General features: G+C 44.3%; 1 protein-coding gene across 2 annotated transcripts in view; it reads right to left on the bottom strand.

The window, feature by feature from the left end:
- Nucleotides 1-13,863, bottom strand: part of BCAS1 (brain enriched myelin associated protein 1) — a 43,314-nt gene extending 29,451 nt beyond the window's left edge. For both annotated transcript variants that reach the window (XM_071572809.1, XM_071572811.1), the window contains exons 1-4: nt 13,823-13,863; nt 9,942-10,015; nt 9,756-9,837; nt 1,214-1,782 (exon numbers count right to left, since the gene is read on the bottom strand). In XM_071572809.1, the coding sequence (XP_071428910.1) occupies nt 1,214-1,782; nt 9,756-9,837; nt 9,942-10,010 (720 nt within the window). In that variant the 5' untranslated portion in view covers nt 10,011-10,015; nt 13,823-13,863. The remainder of the gene's footprint in view (nt 1-1,213; nt 1,783-9,755; nt 9,838-9,941; nt 10,016-13,822) is intronic.
- Nucleotides 13,864-16,175: the final 2,312 nt, after the last annotated feature.

The following is a 16,175-nucleotide window of genomic DNA, read 5'->3' as shown; positions in this document are numbered from 1 at the left end:
CTTTAAATGTGCATCTGTAGCTGTCTGAAACACTAGTGATGGGGCCACTTCTGGAGGGCAGTGGCCAAAAATGCAACTGCCTTGTGTTATAAATGAAGCTACAGAAAAATATTCGAAATGGTAAGTTCATAGAAGAAATGTGGTCTCTGAATTTGAGAAGTTCTAAAATAGAGAAGACAAGGTAGAAGATGACAAATCAAAGACTTGGGGACAGCCTGCAATGCTGTCAGTGTAAGCATTGTGAACTATTTTCAGCACTACCCAAATCATTAGTGAGCACAGACCAAGATTGTTTGTAAGCCTGAACCAGGACAATAAACCCAGTTATTATTAAAATAGCATTTACAGATAGGTTCTGATGAGGGGGACAGTTTCTCCCTCCTGTTTCTAACATTGGACAGGATTTGAATTAAATCACCAGTCAGTGTATTCCACCTCTCCAGCAGAACTAACAAGAGTTATGTCATTTATCCCTATCCATGGGGATAATTAATTCTATAGTATCTTTGCTGACACCAGACCTTGCAAGTGTAAAATCTAAACTCACCTGTTTTCAGCTCCTTCAACCAATGTGCTCTCACAGTTTAGACACTTATTTTCTTATCACATTCTCAGGCTGTAAAATCAGTTCTAATGGACCACATTGCCTTAACTACAAAAATCACAATAGGCAGGAGTAAAAAGTTGCTGCTGCATAACGTGTAGAATATGCAACAAGCTGCTATTGCTAAAGAAGTGGGACTGCTTTAATTATGACTCAAAACATACCAAAGAACTTCTTTAAAACCATCCAGTGCCAAACTCCAGCCTCCTAAAGCATAAGAAGAGTTTCAGTTTCAGATATTCTTGTTTTCACTGGCTGCTGTTCATCCTGGCAGTTGGAGCATGAACACATTTCACAGACTATTCCGAGTTGGAAGGGACCCTCAAGAATTGAGTCCAACTCAAGTACACAACTATCTCGCCCAAACCTTTCAGAGCATTAAAAATTCATTTAAACTCAAGCTCAGCATTTAGTCCTGAGACAGAAATCAGAGCTTCACCACAGGTTCCTCTCCCACACCTCTGTCCAGCGACCCTCATGGGGCATTACCTGTGGTCATTTTAACAGCTACACATTCACTCACAGCCCTCACAGCATTGAGCTGTCCTGCCCTGTGAATATTCCCCAGAGGTTTCACCAGTGAAATGGATATTTTACAGAAGCACTTGCCTTCTCCTGTGGGACACCACTGGATGTGCTCTGCAATTCTGCAGCCGTGATGCTCCCGTCAGGAACGTCCACCACCTGCCTTTCCTCCTGGGGATCGCCTTGTGTTTTCCTCCTTTCCTTTCCCTTCTCCAGTTTGAAGATCCTATCGAAGAAGGTCACTGGTTTTGGTTTGGAGGTGGCCTCATCCTCTCCCTCAGGTGTCCCTTCTGCCACGAGCTCGACGTCCTGCAGCGGTGCTGGGGCTGAGCTCAGGGTTTTATCAGTGCCTTGCTCGGGCACAGCTGCCCTGGGCACCTCTGTGCCCTCCCTCAGGGCTTTGTTCCCGCCGGCACACACAGGGCTGACATCAAGGGTGGCCGGTGCCGGCGATGAATCCGTCGCTGGCTCTTCGGTACGCCCTGGTACAGCCCACGAGAAGGAGAGCACAGAGCGGGCTGGCACAGCTGGCCGGGCTGTCCTGGCAGCGCTCCCGAGGCTCTGCCCGCCCGCCTGGGCAGTGGGACCCTGCTCCATTGTCTCCGGGGAAGAAACGGCCACATTATCCCGGGCAACGCTCGCCTTGGCATCCACTGCAAACAGAGGCATAGGATGGGAATTAGCCGGCACAGCCAAGGAGTTGTGCTGGCTGGGCAATCGATCATGCATTGGGAAAGGGGCCTGAAATGTGGGGCCTTGGGGGGCACAACACGGAGAGCACCTCACCTGGCACCTCCCGCGCTCAACACAACCTGCTGCACACCCATCACACCTGCCTGGGTGATTTGCTTTCCTGCCCCTCCTCGTTCCAGTCAGTGCAAGTGATGCTTTCTCCACACCCCCCTCTCAGCTAAGTCAGGCAACAACCCAGTGGACATTTCATTAAAATTAACAATATGCAAAAAATTTACTCAGTAAAACTTGAGACAGTTATATATTAAAATGTTACACTTTCCTCTGTCAGAGCTAAAGAGGAAAAAAGAATGGAAACCCCGAGGACTGATCCCTTTTCCTGGCTGGCCAAACTCCCCTTGGGGCTTTGCAGCCATAACTTCTATCATTCCTTTTTCCAGCACTGTTCCTTGCTTTGCTGCCTCCTGTCCACACACTTCTCTATACTCTGTAGGTTATTTTAAGCCTCATTTGAATACTTATAAATCACATCCATGCCAGGCTTCTTATCCTTACATTTCTGACTCTTTTTGCCCACCAACAGTATGGATGAATCACATTTCCTGCACCAAAATTCTCACAAATCATTCACCCCTTGTGTACACGTGTGGCCATCAAAATTTAGATGTGAAATATTTCAGCTTCAAAGTGTATTTTATGATTTTATAATACCGTGGCACTTTAATACAGCTGAGGTGAAAATGCCTAGTGCCAGATTTGCAGACAGGAGGAGGCGGCTCCTGCTTTATAGAAGACAAAAGAAGCAAAGAAAAAAAAAAGAAAGATAATCTGTCTTGTATGTGCTTTGTGGTCAGGAGACTGAATCACAGATGATGTGGTGTGAAACCCCAGGAAACAAGAGGAGGCTTGTGGAGAGGTCAACCTTACATAGCTCCCCCTCAGCTTCAGCTCCTCTTCCCTCCTTTGACTGGAGGATAGATCTGACTTCCCTGTCAATCATCACCACAGATTTCAGGGATGAATTTAGATCTACTTAATTAGAACTGTGAAAAACTGACAGCCTCAAACTGACTTGCTAAATGAGAACGTGAAAATTGTCAGTTTCAACATAAATTTGAAATGATTTCAAATTATAATTGTAATAGTCTAGTCAATATTATGCCTTTCCCATTTTCCTTTCAGAGAAATAAAACCCCAGATACCAACAAAACCTGAGTGAAACACCTGTCTTCTACACAGTCAGACCTTCAGTGTTCAGCTTCATTTGGTAAATTCTTTTTTAAGGTTAGGCTAGCAGAACATTTTTAGATCCCAGCTTTCAAAGCCACCCTTTAGCTTTTCACACCAAAAGCACCCCAGCTTCCACCTCCCCCAAAGATTTTGCATAACACCACCTGGGCATCAGCAGGTGCTGTGCAATGTTGGTATCCATTTGATCCTGTCCTCCTGTGGCAGTGCTGGGAACCCTGGATACATCCCTGATCATATCCCTGGGCAAATCCACAAGGACAAAGCTCCACAACCCAGTTATGACATCTTCATGGCCCCAGCTTGGTGACCAAGATCCCTGCTGGAGCCCTGCTTCATGCTGCAGGTTGGTCCTGACTAGCAGGAAGCAGGAACTTCCATAAACTCAAGAATCATGGGGTGGTTTAGGTTGGAAGGGAGCTTAAAGCTTATCCTTAAAGCAGGGACACCTTCCACCAGTCCAGGTTGCTCCAAGCCCCCTCCAACTGGCCTGGGACACTTCCAGGGATGGGGTACCTCCAGTTTCTCTGGGCGACCTGTGCCAGGGCCCTGCCACCCTAACAGGGAAGAATTCCTTCCCAATATGCCATGTAACCCTGCCCTCTGACAGTTTTCAGAGCCATTCCCCTTGTCCTGTCACTCCAGCCCTTATAAATAGTCACTCTCCATCTTTCTTGTCAGCTCCTTCAGGTCCCGGAAGGTTGCAATCAGGTCATCCCAAAGCTTCCCTTCTTCAGGCTGAGCAATCTCAATTCTCCCATCCCTCTGGTCATCCTGGTGCCTCCCCTGGACTCGCTGCAGCAGCTCCATATCCCGTGCTGGGACCCCAGGGCTGCAGGAAGGGCAGTGCCACAGTGTGCTGCACAAATCTCAATGGACTTGACCAGAAACTTGCCAGCACTGGAGGCAACAGGTGACAGAGTCAGTGGTGTCAGGAGTCACAGCTGCCACCAGGTCCCAGCTCCTCTACTTCCAACATTTCTCATGTGCCATTTGCTTTCTAATTGTGTTTGAGTGGCCACAGTGTCTCAGTACAACCTGTTCTCACCAGGGAAGAGATTTACACTTTCTGTGCACGCTGAGAAAACTTCTTTCACTGTATTCTCTCTGCTATTATTCATGTAAGAGAATTACTCCACTGGCAAGAATCCTTGGCCAGCAATCACCTTCTGCAATATTTCATGAGCACCTATTTCGATGTACTGACATGCAAAGCAAAGGTACAAATTAGCAGCTCCTCAACCACCTATTCAGCTGCTCAGTGAGGGCCACTAAAGATCAGTTATATTTTCCTAACCCTCCTGTATGAAAGAGAACTGAAGCACTAACTTCTAATTATAGTTGGAAACTTGGGAAGGAAGCAAAAAGCAAAGCCTTTCCCAGGTAAGGAAGGAGAAACAATATACATTGGAAAGTAATTGTAATAGATCCTGAACTTCTGCTTTATGTAAGAGATAACAAATGAAACACAGGAAAACTGTCTTCAGTATAAAAATAGGAATATAAGGTCATCATTAAGCAAACCAGCTAAACAAGAAGTAGCTCATGAACCTATCAAGCTCCTTTTATCTCTAATTATCATGGAAGGAATGAAAGACCTGGGAAATATCACTGGCATGAGCTCTGCTGTGTCTCTTGTGTCAGGACAGTTCAAACTGTTCTGGGGAAAGTCTGTGCAGACATAGGCAAAGCAGATCCACCAGCAGTGAGGAGACACTGCTGAGCTGGGCTGCACACAAGAGTCTGACTCATGCCACAATCACAGCAAACTAAAGGAGAAAGGCTTTGAAACTCCAGTAGTTGCATGAAAAGTGCATGATATTTTTGTTTTTAAAGAGACAGAAGTGCCAATCTTTCCAAAAATTATTTCCCAGTCCAGAGGCAGAAATAGGAAGAGAAACAAAACCTCCCAAATTCTAGCCCAAGTCTGCAAGTAGATCAAAGCTGCTCTTTCTGAATGAGATTAAAAGCTGCTCTGAAATGAAAATCAATACACAATTTACAGCACTGCTGTGAGACTGCATTTCCTGCTACTGCTGCACAGGCATTTCCCTTTCAAGTATTTAACAAAAGACAGTCACACTGCAGCAGGTTTGTCTTGCTTTTCCCTTCATCAGGATATGCTAAAAAGGCAACACTGTGACTGCACAAAGTCTCTCTTCTGGAAGAAAACAGAGATATTTTTTTCTGAAATTTGGCAAATTAAACCAACATTTTTTGCTTGACTTAAGAAAAACTGCACAGAGTAATGGTTTGTGCAATGATACAGAATCATGGAATGGTTTGGAAGGGACCTTAAAGCCCATCCCATTGCACCCCCTGCCATGGGCAGGGACACCTTTCACTAGCCCAGATTGCTCCAAGCCCTGTCCAATCTGGCCTTGGACACTTCCAGGGATGGGGCAGCCACAGCTTCTCTGGGCAACCTGTGCCAGGGCCTGCCCACCATCCCAGGAAAGGATTTTTTCCTCATATCCCTCCTCTCTGTCAACAGTTTGAAGCCATTCCTCCTTGTCCTGTCACTCCAGGTCCTTGGAAATAGTCTCTCCATCTTTCTGGCCATCAGCACAAACATGCCATAAAATAAATCCAGGAAGAAACATTTTCTGGTGCTGTTGCTTTTGACAAGAGAAACAAGTCAGGTCTCTTTGGAATCTGAATGGGGCAAACCATAAGCTACAAGTCTGGTTTGAGTATCTGTGACTATTTTGAATACAAGCCAGTTACAGATATTTTGCTTAGCAGTGGAATTTTAATAACAGGGCACTTTTTTCTTCCCTGGAGTTCAGCTAATCATGGAGAAAATAGATTTCAATGGCCTGAAGGAATCATTAAGGGCTACAAGGCAACACTTGGCACCAGGAACTCCCTCAGTGCAGGCCAGCACAATGGGCTGTAATAGCCCTGAATGAATTACTGTAGCAAATACTAGGCTTAAAAACCCACATAGGCAGCAACAATGAGTGATTTTTTTAAAATTTACATTTCTCACTGATTTTCATAGCTGTTTTGTAGGTTGATTTTTCATTCTCTTGTTTCAGATTGAACTGGCGTCATGATAGTGTAGTAGATGCAGAATTTTCATATCTCCAAGGGTACCTCATGTTCACATGGAAGGCCTCAAAAACTGTTGTGACAAAACTAAAATGATTGATTTTTCAGGTGCATTGTGGAAGTACCAAATAAGACATTTCCCTCCTTTCTTCAGAAAGGAAATAACACACTGACTTTCTTTTGCAATCATGCCCCACTATTCCATGCAAAGAAGTTGACAGCACATTTATAATGCAAGAATAATTTTGTTTCACTAATAATTACCATTGTTATTTACCTAACAGATTTACTGAATTAATGGAAATAGGGGCAGAGAAGCCAGAAGCAAGAATAATAATGATCATTCTTTAAAAATAATACTTCAAAAGCATTGTGTTTCAGGCCTTGCAGGCACATAGAGCTGTTGCAATACATAATCTCTGTTAGATGCTGGGTAGTAGCAGAATTTGAGAATATGAGATCATCCTCTGGGACAAAGGAATTGCATCTTCACTGAACTTCTTCCTTTGTAATCTTTCCAGACACTTTGCAGTTCTTTTATGAGCAGGTCATTGTTTTAATATGCATGTAATTACCCCCCAAACACACATGGAACTGTTCCCATTTCCTGCCACGTTTCTGCTCTATTTAGTGTAAATCAGAGATACAGCTTCTAGTTCTGGCCTTCTTTCCTTTACCTGCTGTCCACAAAGTACTTTTGTTATTTAGAGCACTAAAAGTCCAGCACAAAACGTGAGAATTAACCCCTGCTACCCTCGAGCTTGCAAAGCCCCAAGCCCTGGCACAACAGTGAGGGCACTGCTGTTCCAGCAACGGCACTGCAGGAGGAGCAGGGGAATGTTCACCCCCTGTGCAGGGTCTGCCCCTGATAATCGATAGGGGCAGGAAAGGCAAGGCATGGAAAGCATCTCTGAGCCCACCCAGCTGTCAAGCTGTTGGAGTAGAAGCAGCACAGAGGGAACCAGGCCCGGTTTGCTCCCCCAGATGTGAAGCAGATGCTGAGGAGGCTCTTCCAAGTGCCACTCCTTCCTCTGCTGGGATTGAGTTAACTCTCTGCATTCCTCTTCCATTACAGGAGCAGCGATGGATTTCAGCCCCTCATTCATCAAGTGCACCCTCTAATGCACAGCACATGGCACATCACTGGCAATCACAGCAATGCAAACTAACAGGACAAAGACCACCACCAACCAGCTAACACTCCTCATGAAATCCTCTTGCTTCAATTACCTTTTTTCAACTTGTCTTCTCCAAAACCTCACTTTATGACCATAAAACACACTACACTAATATTTACTGCTTTATTTCATTTTAGAAATACTATAAATTATGTTTTCTATAGCAATAATTTCTATCTCCAAACAGCACTTGCATTTCACCAAGACCTTGATTATATTGCACAAGGCAATGAGATTTCAGTGGTATCTAAACAGTTAATAAATTTAACTGCTTTTAAAATACGAATAAAGTTAAAGTAGAAGTAACATCACCATAGGGCAGTCTAATTTTTCAACTTGCTACTTAAACTGATTTAGTAATTACATTAATTAGTTAATCCATTTAAGTAAAACAATCCCATATGCTCTATTTTATGTATTAGGAGTAAAATGGACATGCATTTTCTAGGTCTTCAGACAGTGTAAATCATCTGGCTTTTATTTACTTCCCAGAGCTCTGCTGATTTACACCAGCAGAAACACAGAGGCTTCACTTTTCTAGTAGAAAACTGCTTAAACTGCCTTGGAGTGAGATGGCATCAGGAAATTAGGCATGGAGCAGAGATCCTGAGCTGTAATCAGTGCCATCTGCATATCAGCAGGCCAGGCTGATTATTTGGGTCTAAACTTAGATTTTTCAAGTGCTTGTAACAGGCTGAGAGGGTTCTCTTAATAATGAATAATAAAGTATTTTTTCTTAGCAAGGAATTATAAAGTATTTTCTTTCCTTACAGAGATTTAAGAGAATTGTTGGGTTTTAAGATACTCTGAAAACAGAAAGAAATCCAATGCAAAGGAAATGCTGGTCAAATTAATGTGGCTGAACCTGCAGAGCTGTGAACAGGAGCAGAGCTGCTCACAAAGGCTCCAAAGAGGTGGAAGAAAGAATGAATGAGGTGTTGACAAGCAAGAAGAGACACATGTCTTTGAGTGAGAGCAATTGCCCAAGAATATGTGAAGATAACTTTTCAAAACTACCTGGAACAAACTTTTAATGCTCAGACCGTCTCATTCACAGCAGGTTTTCAAGATGCCAGCACTGGAAGAGGGGATCCCCTTTCCAGAGGCAGCCCAGGGTCCAGCCTGCCCTGGTGGCATCCCTGGAAAACCTGGTTCCCAAACAGGGCTGAAATGGGATGCACACACTGAGTAAAGATTTACTCATACCCCCATCAACTACTCAACTTGTACACTCAGTTCCCACACAACAGGGACACAGATTTCATTTCACCAGTGTGAGGGAGAGAATAAACTATGACTTGCTATAGCCCAAGTTCTCTGGGATTCAAACACAGGCAGCAGACAGTGCAGTGCTGGCTCTGAAGCACTCCCTGCAGATTTTAGCTGCTCCCTTCAGGAAGCTTTGCTGTCTCTGCAAGGAGAGCAAGGCAGGTTTCTGCCTATTAAACATCCCAGGCTCAGAAGGGGCATTGCACTGTCCAACTTCAGGGCCAGAGGCAATTCTGACATAACATCACTGCAGGTATGATGCCTTCCATCTTATTATACTTTTCCCAGGTATGACAAGTTTTAAATGACAAACAGGACAGAAAAAAAATCTCTATGCATATTTAATTGTTAACAAAGAATTGTTTTGTATATTTGAAGTCAAAGCAATGCACCTTCCCAAGAACACAGGACCAGAAAACAGAGAAGATGGAAATGATTAGATGACCAAGAAGTCACACTCACTTCTGCCATTTCAGTTGTTGGAAATCATTACTGAAGGGTTCAGAAATATGGTTTCATATAAAAAATGCAGAGGTGGTTTCTAAGAATTCACAGCCTTGTGAATAAGAGCATGTAGCCAGGACAAAGACTTTTTTGCTCTCCCTTCCAACACATGAACTGCTCTTCTTGCAGCCTGCAAAACATTCCCTTGTGTTCCCTACAACTCAAATCCTCACTAACAGGCCACTGACCCCTTGTATTGGTGTAATTGTTTCATTACACCCATTCCAAGAGCCTAAATTTGAGCTTCTTACAGCAAGAATTCCCCCAGGGCTTGTTGGAGACACAAGTTCCACCAGAGCCCAAGCACAGGCAGTTCATCACAAACCCTGAGGTTTGTGCAGCAGCCTGGAAGTGACCAGCACCAAACCACTCCTGGCCCAGGACACTTCACTCGAATCACACCCTTCACTCTATAAAACCACTTCTTGTGGTCCAGAAGCAGAACCAAATTCCTAGAATTATGAAGCAGCTTCCCGAGAATTTCAGAAATATTTTCTTATTTTTCTCTTCATTATCTTTAACCTTTCAAGCTTCTGTGAAGCCACATGTAATGATTCACAAAAGCTGAAACATGGGCTCATCTTCTGTTTTGAAATTCTGCCCCAATATTTATAGTTGCCCCAGGATAAACCTCTGGCTCTGGGTACAAGAAGGTCAAATGCACTTTTCCCAGGACGTACCTTCACCATTCATTGCTGGAGAATGAGCCTGAGCAAACACAGCAGATCCATTTCTAATGGTGTCAGGAGAGTCAGAGAGAGCCTGAAATAGCAAATATTACAGTTCTTAGGCCTTGCATATCACAGAGGTTCAAAGCTTCAGTGGGAAGTAGCCAGGGAAGAGGAGAATGGGCAGCTCCCACTGACCTGGTAGCTCTTCACTGTGCAGGTGTTGTCCTCTTCAGCTTCCTCTGGGACACTCAGTGTATTCCCCATAGCTCCTGTCAGGCAAAGAAAAAAACCAACCAGCCCCTTCTTTCTCATTAATATGAATTTATTGCCTGACTCAAATTAAGAGACAGCCAATAGGGACAGACAGGCTGTTGAAGTCCCTAAGAAGCCCCACCTGCCCCATCTTAAGGCTGCACCAACCAGTCTTCCCCCAAGCTCATGATGCTCAGGGCTCACAGAAAACGGTCCAAACCAACAAACTTTTCTTGTTTGTTGAGGAAAACTGGCTGCAATCACACCTGCATCATTCATTAGGGCTCAGGAGAGAGCAACATGGAGTTGGCAGCAGAAAAAGAAGAAAATCTCTGAATAAATTACAACAGCTTGTATATGTTTATTTGATTTTCATTTTAGAAAAGCAGAAAGAAAAGAGATGGCCTGTAGAGACATCACCTCTGTAAACTCTAAACTGCAGCCTCTTTCCTAATTACAAGTACACATAAAATTTTGGGGATTTTGTTTTGTTTGTTTTTTTTTTCTTTCCCCTTATTTAAAATACAGTTGTGAACCCTCTGAGCTTGCTGTGCTTTAGGACTGTAAATTCTTTGGGGCCAGACACTCCCTGTAATGTGGTGAAGGAGCAAACCAATCTGAAGTCAAAGAGGGAAGGTCCTGTTTGACTTTGGCTCAGGGTATATATGTGTATATACTGTGAAATAAATAAACCAGAAGGAGAAAGTGTTCTGAGACACACCTGGAGACAGAAAGGTGTGCAGGGAGAGGAAAGCAGAGGCTGGGGCTGTGCTCATCGTTGAGATGTCCTACCCAGCCACCAGGTGCTTTCTGCTTTATCATTGCTCTGTTTTCTGCCTGTAGGAACCAGTGGAGCTGCAGGGGCATGGATGAGAACAATTCCTTAATTCAATGAAATTGTAATTAAACAACCTGTAGCTATTGGGGAAAAGAAGGAAAACAGTAGTTTTGGCAAGTCCTGTTTCCAAAATTGGAATGGGAGAGTGGAGGCAGCTCTCAGCCACAACCCCTGTGCTGCTTCCAGGTCCTGCTTGCTGAGCTCAGAGGACAGTTATTTTACAGGGATTTTATCTTCTTTGCTGATATTTCCAGTGTAAACCAGAAGTTCTGATTTGGAGTGGGAAACAGCCAGTGCTTCCTTGTGGATGTACAATGGCCTCTTGTCCTTGCTCTGAAATTCTGTTTCCTAGCAACTCTAAACATTATCTATCAGAAGAGAACAAGATTCAAATCCTACTGCTTAATCTCAATGGTAAATGTAGTATCTGGTTGAATCTGGAGGATTTACTCTTGTTTTCCATTCTCAAGACCTGGTTTATGCCAGGAGACAACTTAAGCAAAGGATGGAATATTTGCAGCTTTGCTTCCTTTTTCACATGTGCTGTAAAAGCAGTTTGGAGCTGTGGGGAGAGAGAGAAGCAAATTCCTCTCTTATTTTTGTATTTCAACAATGATTTGTATGTGGAGTCTCAGCCATTCCAGTTTCCTGTTGTTACAGGTCTACTCACATCCAATAAGTTATCTTTAAATGATCCAGAGCAGGGCTCACCAGTCCTCATCTCTGGCAGATTTTGCTCTAGGGGAAATCACCCATTTTCTAAAATCAAGTTTACAATTCCCACTGAAAGAAAACCCACACAGTGGTCATGTGGAATTTTAAAAGATTTTCAGTCACCAGAACTCTGTCTCATAGAAAGTTACATAGGAATTTGAGGCTTTTTTTTCTTTCTTGCTAAAATTGGGAAAACTTGCTACATAATCCTCTCCAAACAGAATCCCCAAACACCAAACACAGTGTCTCATGGACATACAGAATCATGGAATGAAGAAGCTGTGGCTGCCCCATCCCTGGAAGTGTCTAAGGCCAGGCTGGAACAACCTGGGCTAGTGGAAGGTGTCCCTGCCCATGGCAGGGGTGGGACTGGATCTTCTTTAAGTCCCTTCCAACCCAATCCATTCTGTGATTCTATGATATATATAATACATAAGTACAAATGTTTCTGCCGAGTTTTAAGAAAAAAATGACAGGTCACTGCCACCTACAGACAAATCTGAGCATCAGCAGAAATTAGAATATAAACATTCAAAATGGTATCAAACTGGCAGAATTTCAAGTTGTCAAGCAAATAATGTCACAGCTCTTCCCTTCTGCCACCACATCTTGAAATTGCTGCTGCAGAGACTGTTGCAGCTGGTGGCACCCTGTGGGGCTCTAGACCTGAGTCAGGGAGCAGCTCCAGCCCTGGAATTCCAAGGAAATGGTGATATTTTTCCCAAAGTACTCAGGGCTCTGCTTTATTGGAACAAATCCATTTTTCTCTCATTGGATATGCCATGTCTTGAAGCCAAAATTCTTCAGTGTGACGCCAGAGAGGTTTTCTGGAGAATAACTGACTCTCACAATGTGTTTATGAATGAATCACAGAATCCCAAAACACTGGGGTGGGAAGTGCCCTCTGGAGATCCCCCAGTCCAACCCCCTGCCCAGGCAGGGTCACCTGGAGCAGGTGACACAGGAACATGTCCAGGTGGGATTGGGATGTCTCCAGAGAGGGAGACTCCATGCCCTCTCTGGGCAGTTGTTCCAGTGCTCTGTCTGGAAAGAAGTTCTTGCTCATGTTGAGGTGGAACTTGTTGTGGTTTAATTTCTGGCCATTCCAGAGGATGCTGAGAACTCCCAGCATGTGTGTCCTGCTTGAGGACCAGGAGCCTTTGGGAGCTGTCAGGATGTGGTCACGAGCTTGTTCCCAGTGAGCAGACTTAGCCACTATCAACCACTGAGCACATCTGTCCATCTGTGAGCCCAACACCACCCTCAGGGTGCTCACTTGGCCTCTGCTTTGGGTGTCTCAGTTTTTAACCACATTTCTTAGCGGTACAACCACCAGGCAAGACCTGTTTGTGCTCTTTGTTGTACCTCTGAGGAGCACCGAGCTGGTGTCTGTAGTAACTTGTGAGTACAGAGCAAACCTGCAGCAGCCCTGGGAGTCCATGAGAGAAGACCTGGCAGCATTTACATGGACAAGGCAATTTTTGAGAATTGACAGGAGAAAAGAGATGATGCTGATACAAGACCATTCTTCAAGATGAGAAGAAAGCCCTTAGAAGTCAAGAGGAGTGGAGTAAGCTCATTCTCATCCTTAGGCTTCTTCCTAGACACAGATTTTTTCACTGAGTTTCAAGGATTTTTTCCTTGTGGGGGGCTCCTTCAGGCCGGCTGGAATGCAGCCCTGCTGGTTGCAAAAGGAACATGAACTACCAGTCTCTGCACCAGACACAGCTCTGAAACAGTTCCTTTCCTGACTTATGCTTCACTGCTTCTATTGTAAGGCAGAAAATAATCCAAAAGAAAAAAATGTATTTTAAATAGGCTTTTTTATGTCATGTGAACCATCGTGTGCCTGAGCATAATTTCAAGGCTTTGGGAAATTCTCCTTTTTCTCTCTCTCAAAAATCATTGTTTTGGTGCTGGCAAAGTAGTAAAAGCTTTGAAAACTATGAGAGAAAATGACAACAAAATGTGTGATCTCCTGTTTACTCTGGCTCAAACCAGCTACGCCTGACCTTTCTAATATCCTGACCAAGCTGTAATGGTACAATTACCTGTGTCTATTAATGCCCAAAGTACACCATTAATTCCTCACAAAACTTGCCATATGTTGTATTTAAATGTCAGAAAGAATAATCAACCTTCCTGCCTCTTGGAACCCAGGAGAGCACAGAGACATGTCCATGTCCAGGTAGGAAGGCAGAAGCTCCTGCTCTGATTCATGTGGAGCCAAGAAGGACTAACAATAGGACAGAGTTTGAGAAAGTCTCCTTACCTTCCTTCAGTGCAGCTCTCAGTTGCTGTCCTGCAGGAACAGATCCCTCAGACACGTGTTGGTTGTGATGAAACCAAGTGCACCTGAGCCCTGTCAGTGGCTGAGGAGGAGGAATGGACACAATAGACAGTAGTGAAGGCACAGCAGAAGGAAGGGTTGAGCTGACTCACCTACAGCAAACAAGGAACACCCAAGAGCGACTCGAATAGCAGCCTGGCAGCTGGCTGTGCATCCAGGACATGCAGAACCACAGTCCTTCAGGCTCCAGGGGCAGTTCTTAACACAATTCTTTCAGCCACTCTGCATTGGAGCCAAGTAGGAAAAGCAAAATAGTTCAAACATTCACGCCCTGGCCTTTCAGAGAGGGAACAGTTCAACAATGCCACAAGGTGAACAATCCCAGCCTGGTTGGTAGAAAGGCTCTGTCAGAAACCTGATCTTTGCATTCTTCTGTCCTTTGGCAAAAAAAGCCAGTGATCTGCCAGGGAAAAGTTAGAGCAGGTGCTTTAAAACCCAGACAAGAGAAGCCAAGCGTTTGCAGGAGCTCCCAAGATCATTCAGTGGGACGGCACAGGCAGAACTGCTCGGGCAGAGGAGGAAGAGCAAAAGCAAAACCCAAGAAAAGCCAAATGAGCAGTAGCAGCAACAGGAGTTACCTGGAGGAGGGTCAGAACACACTCTGGGAGCCAGAGCTGTCCAGGTGAGGTGCTGCTCCCACAGAGCTAGTCCTGGTGAGGTTCTGCTCCCCCCAGAGCCGGTCCAGATGAGGTGCTGCTCCCCCCAGAGCTGGTCCAGGTGAGGTGCTGCCCACCCAGAGCTGGTCCAGGTGAGGTGCTGCTTGCCCAGCTCTGCCTCTGCCCTGCTCTGCCTCCACAATCAGCCCAGGGAGTGCTCATAAACACTGGGTGCAAACACACTGAGGGTGGAGCAGTCCTGTCCACCTTCCCAGCCTTCTCCAAATATTTTCTGTTCTTAGAGCTCTGGCCACCCAAACCTATTCCAAGGCAAAGCTGAATTTGTGGCTCTGGGACAGCCCCTCATGGACACTCTGCTTTGGGGAATTGTGACACTGTGTGAACATCTCCAAACCTCTTCCAAACACGGGCTTTTCCCACCATGGCAAATAAACCCGAGCTTTTAACAACGTGTCTGTTTGCTGCAGTCAAAGTAGTTCTTAATATCCCTCCACAATATGCAGACTGACTAAGTGTTGATATTTTAAACCCACTGTCACGATTTGCTGCTCCCTGAGGTGAGTCACTGAGCCCACACTCAGAATGGGGGTGTCTGGAGCAGGGAATGGCTTTTTGTTCTGAGTTTTCACACCACGTCAGTCAATAAAACTTGGTTTTGAAAGTGGGGTTCCCACAGACTGTCATAATACCAAGAAAAAATTCCTTACTTTATAATTTGAAAGGAGCACCATTGCAATCCCAGAGGTCTTTTCCCCTATTGACTTGTTCCTATTACTTGGATGGTACTTTTATTTCAGTGTTGCTTTATGGTTTTGAGTAGAATTCTGTTACTAGCCATGACAAAGAAAGGAAAACAGATCTGTAACAAGGGTGATGTGAATGGTGTCAGATGCTTTTTAGAGATGATGAAAACATTGTAAGGATGGAAACAGAGTAGCTGAGCAGTGTTGCATGGGAGAAGGAATGGATATTCCTATGCCCTCATCTTTCAAGCCTTGGGTCAAGCATCTTTATAATTTCCCCTTATTTTATCATCTTAATTATTGTAAATCCCTGCCTGCTACAAGCTGGGATGAAACCCCATGAGTTCATTCTCATAATCCTGTAGAGAGAGAGAATCTGGCTTGGGAACAGCCTTTGGATGGATGGTGGCACCAGAACTTCTCTGTGGGCTAAGACGCAAATCACCATCCTGGCCATGAAACCACTCCCCCGTGCAGTGACACTGGGTTACTTCTCATTCCCTTTTTTATTTTTATCTCTTGTTCTTTTTCCTTGCCTTTAAATATTATCATGAAGTAATTTGGAAATGCAAGACATAAATATTTAGTTCCAGAAATTCATCATTTCTTTAAGAAAAGGTCATTAAATTCAGGGTATGTTTGCACCATATTTTGCTTTTCATGGATCTATTTGCTCCTAAAATGTCTTCAAATTCAGCCTTCAAAACTTAATGGACATCATGAAAAAAATAATTTGGATTATTGTATTCACCTTATGGCATGTGCTGTGAATATAAGAATAAAAATACTCCTTTTCCTCAGAAAGGCTATTTCTTGAACTGAGCCTGGACAGATGGCAGCATTGCTGAAGGATGTTTGTCCTCTTTCCTTTATGTCCCACAGAATTGTGTTTGCCATTATTCATCCAGGCATTTT

This window comes from Pithys albifrons, chromosome 18 (assembly GCF_047495875.1).
Source record: "Pithys albifrons albifrons isolate INPA30051 chromosome 18, PitAlb_v1, whole genome shotgun sequence".
NCBI classification, from domain to species: domain Eukaryota; kingdom Metazoa; phylum Chordata; class Aves; order Passeriformes; family Thamnophilidae; genus Pithys; species Pithys albifrons.
The sequence above is the reverse complement of the archived record's forward strand: the minus strand, read 5'-3'. Positions and strand labels throughout refer to the sequence as shown.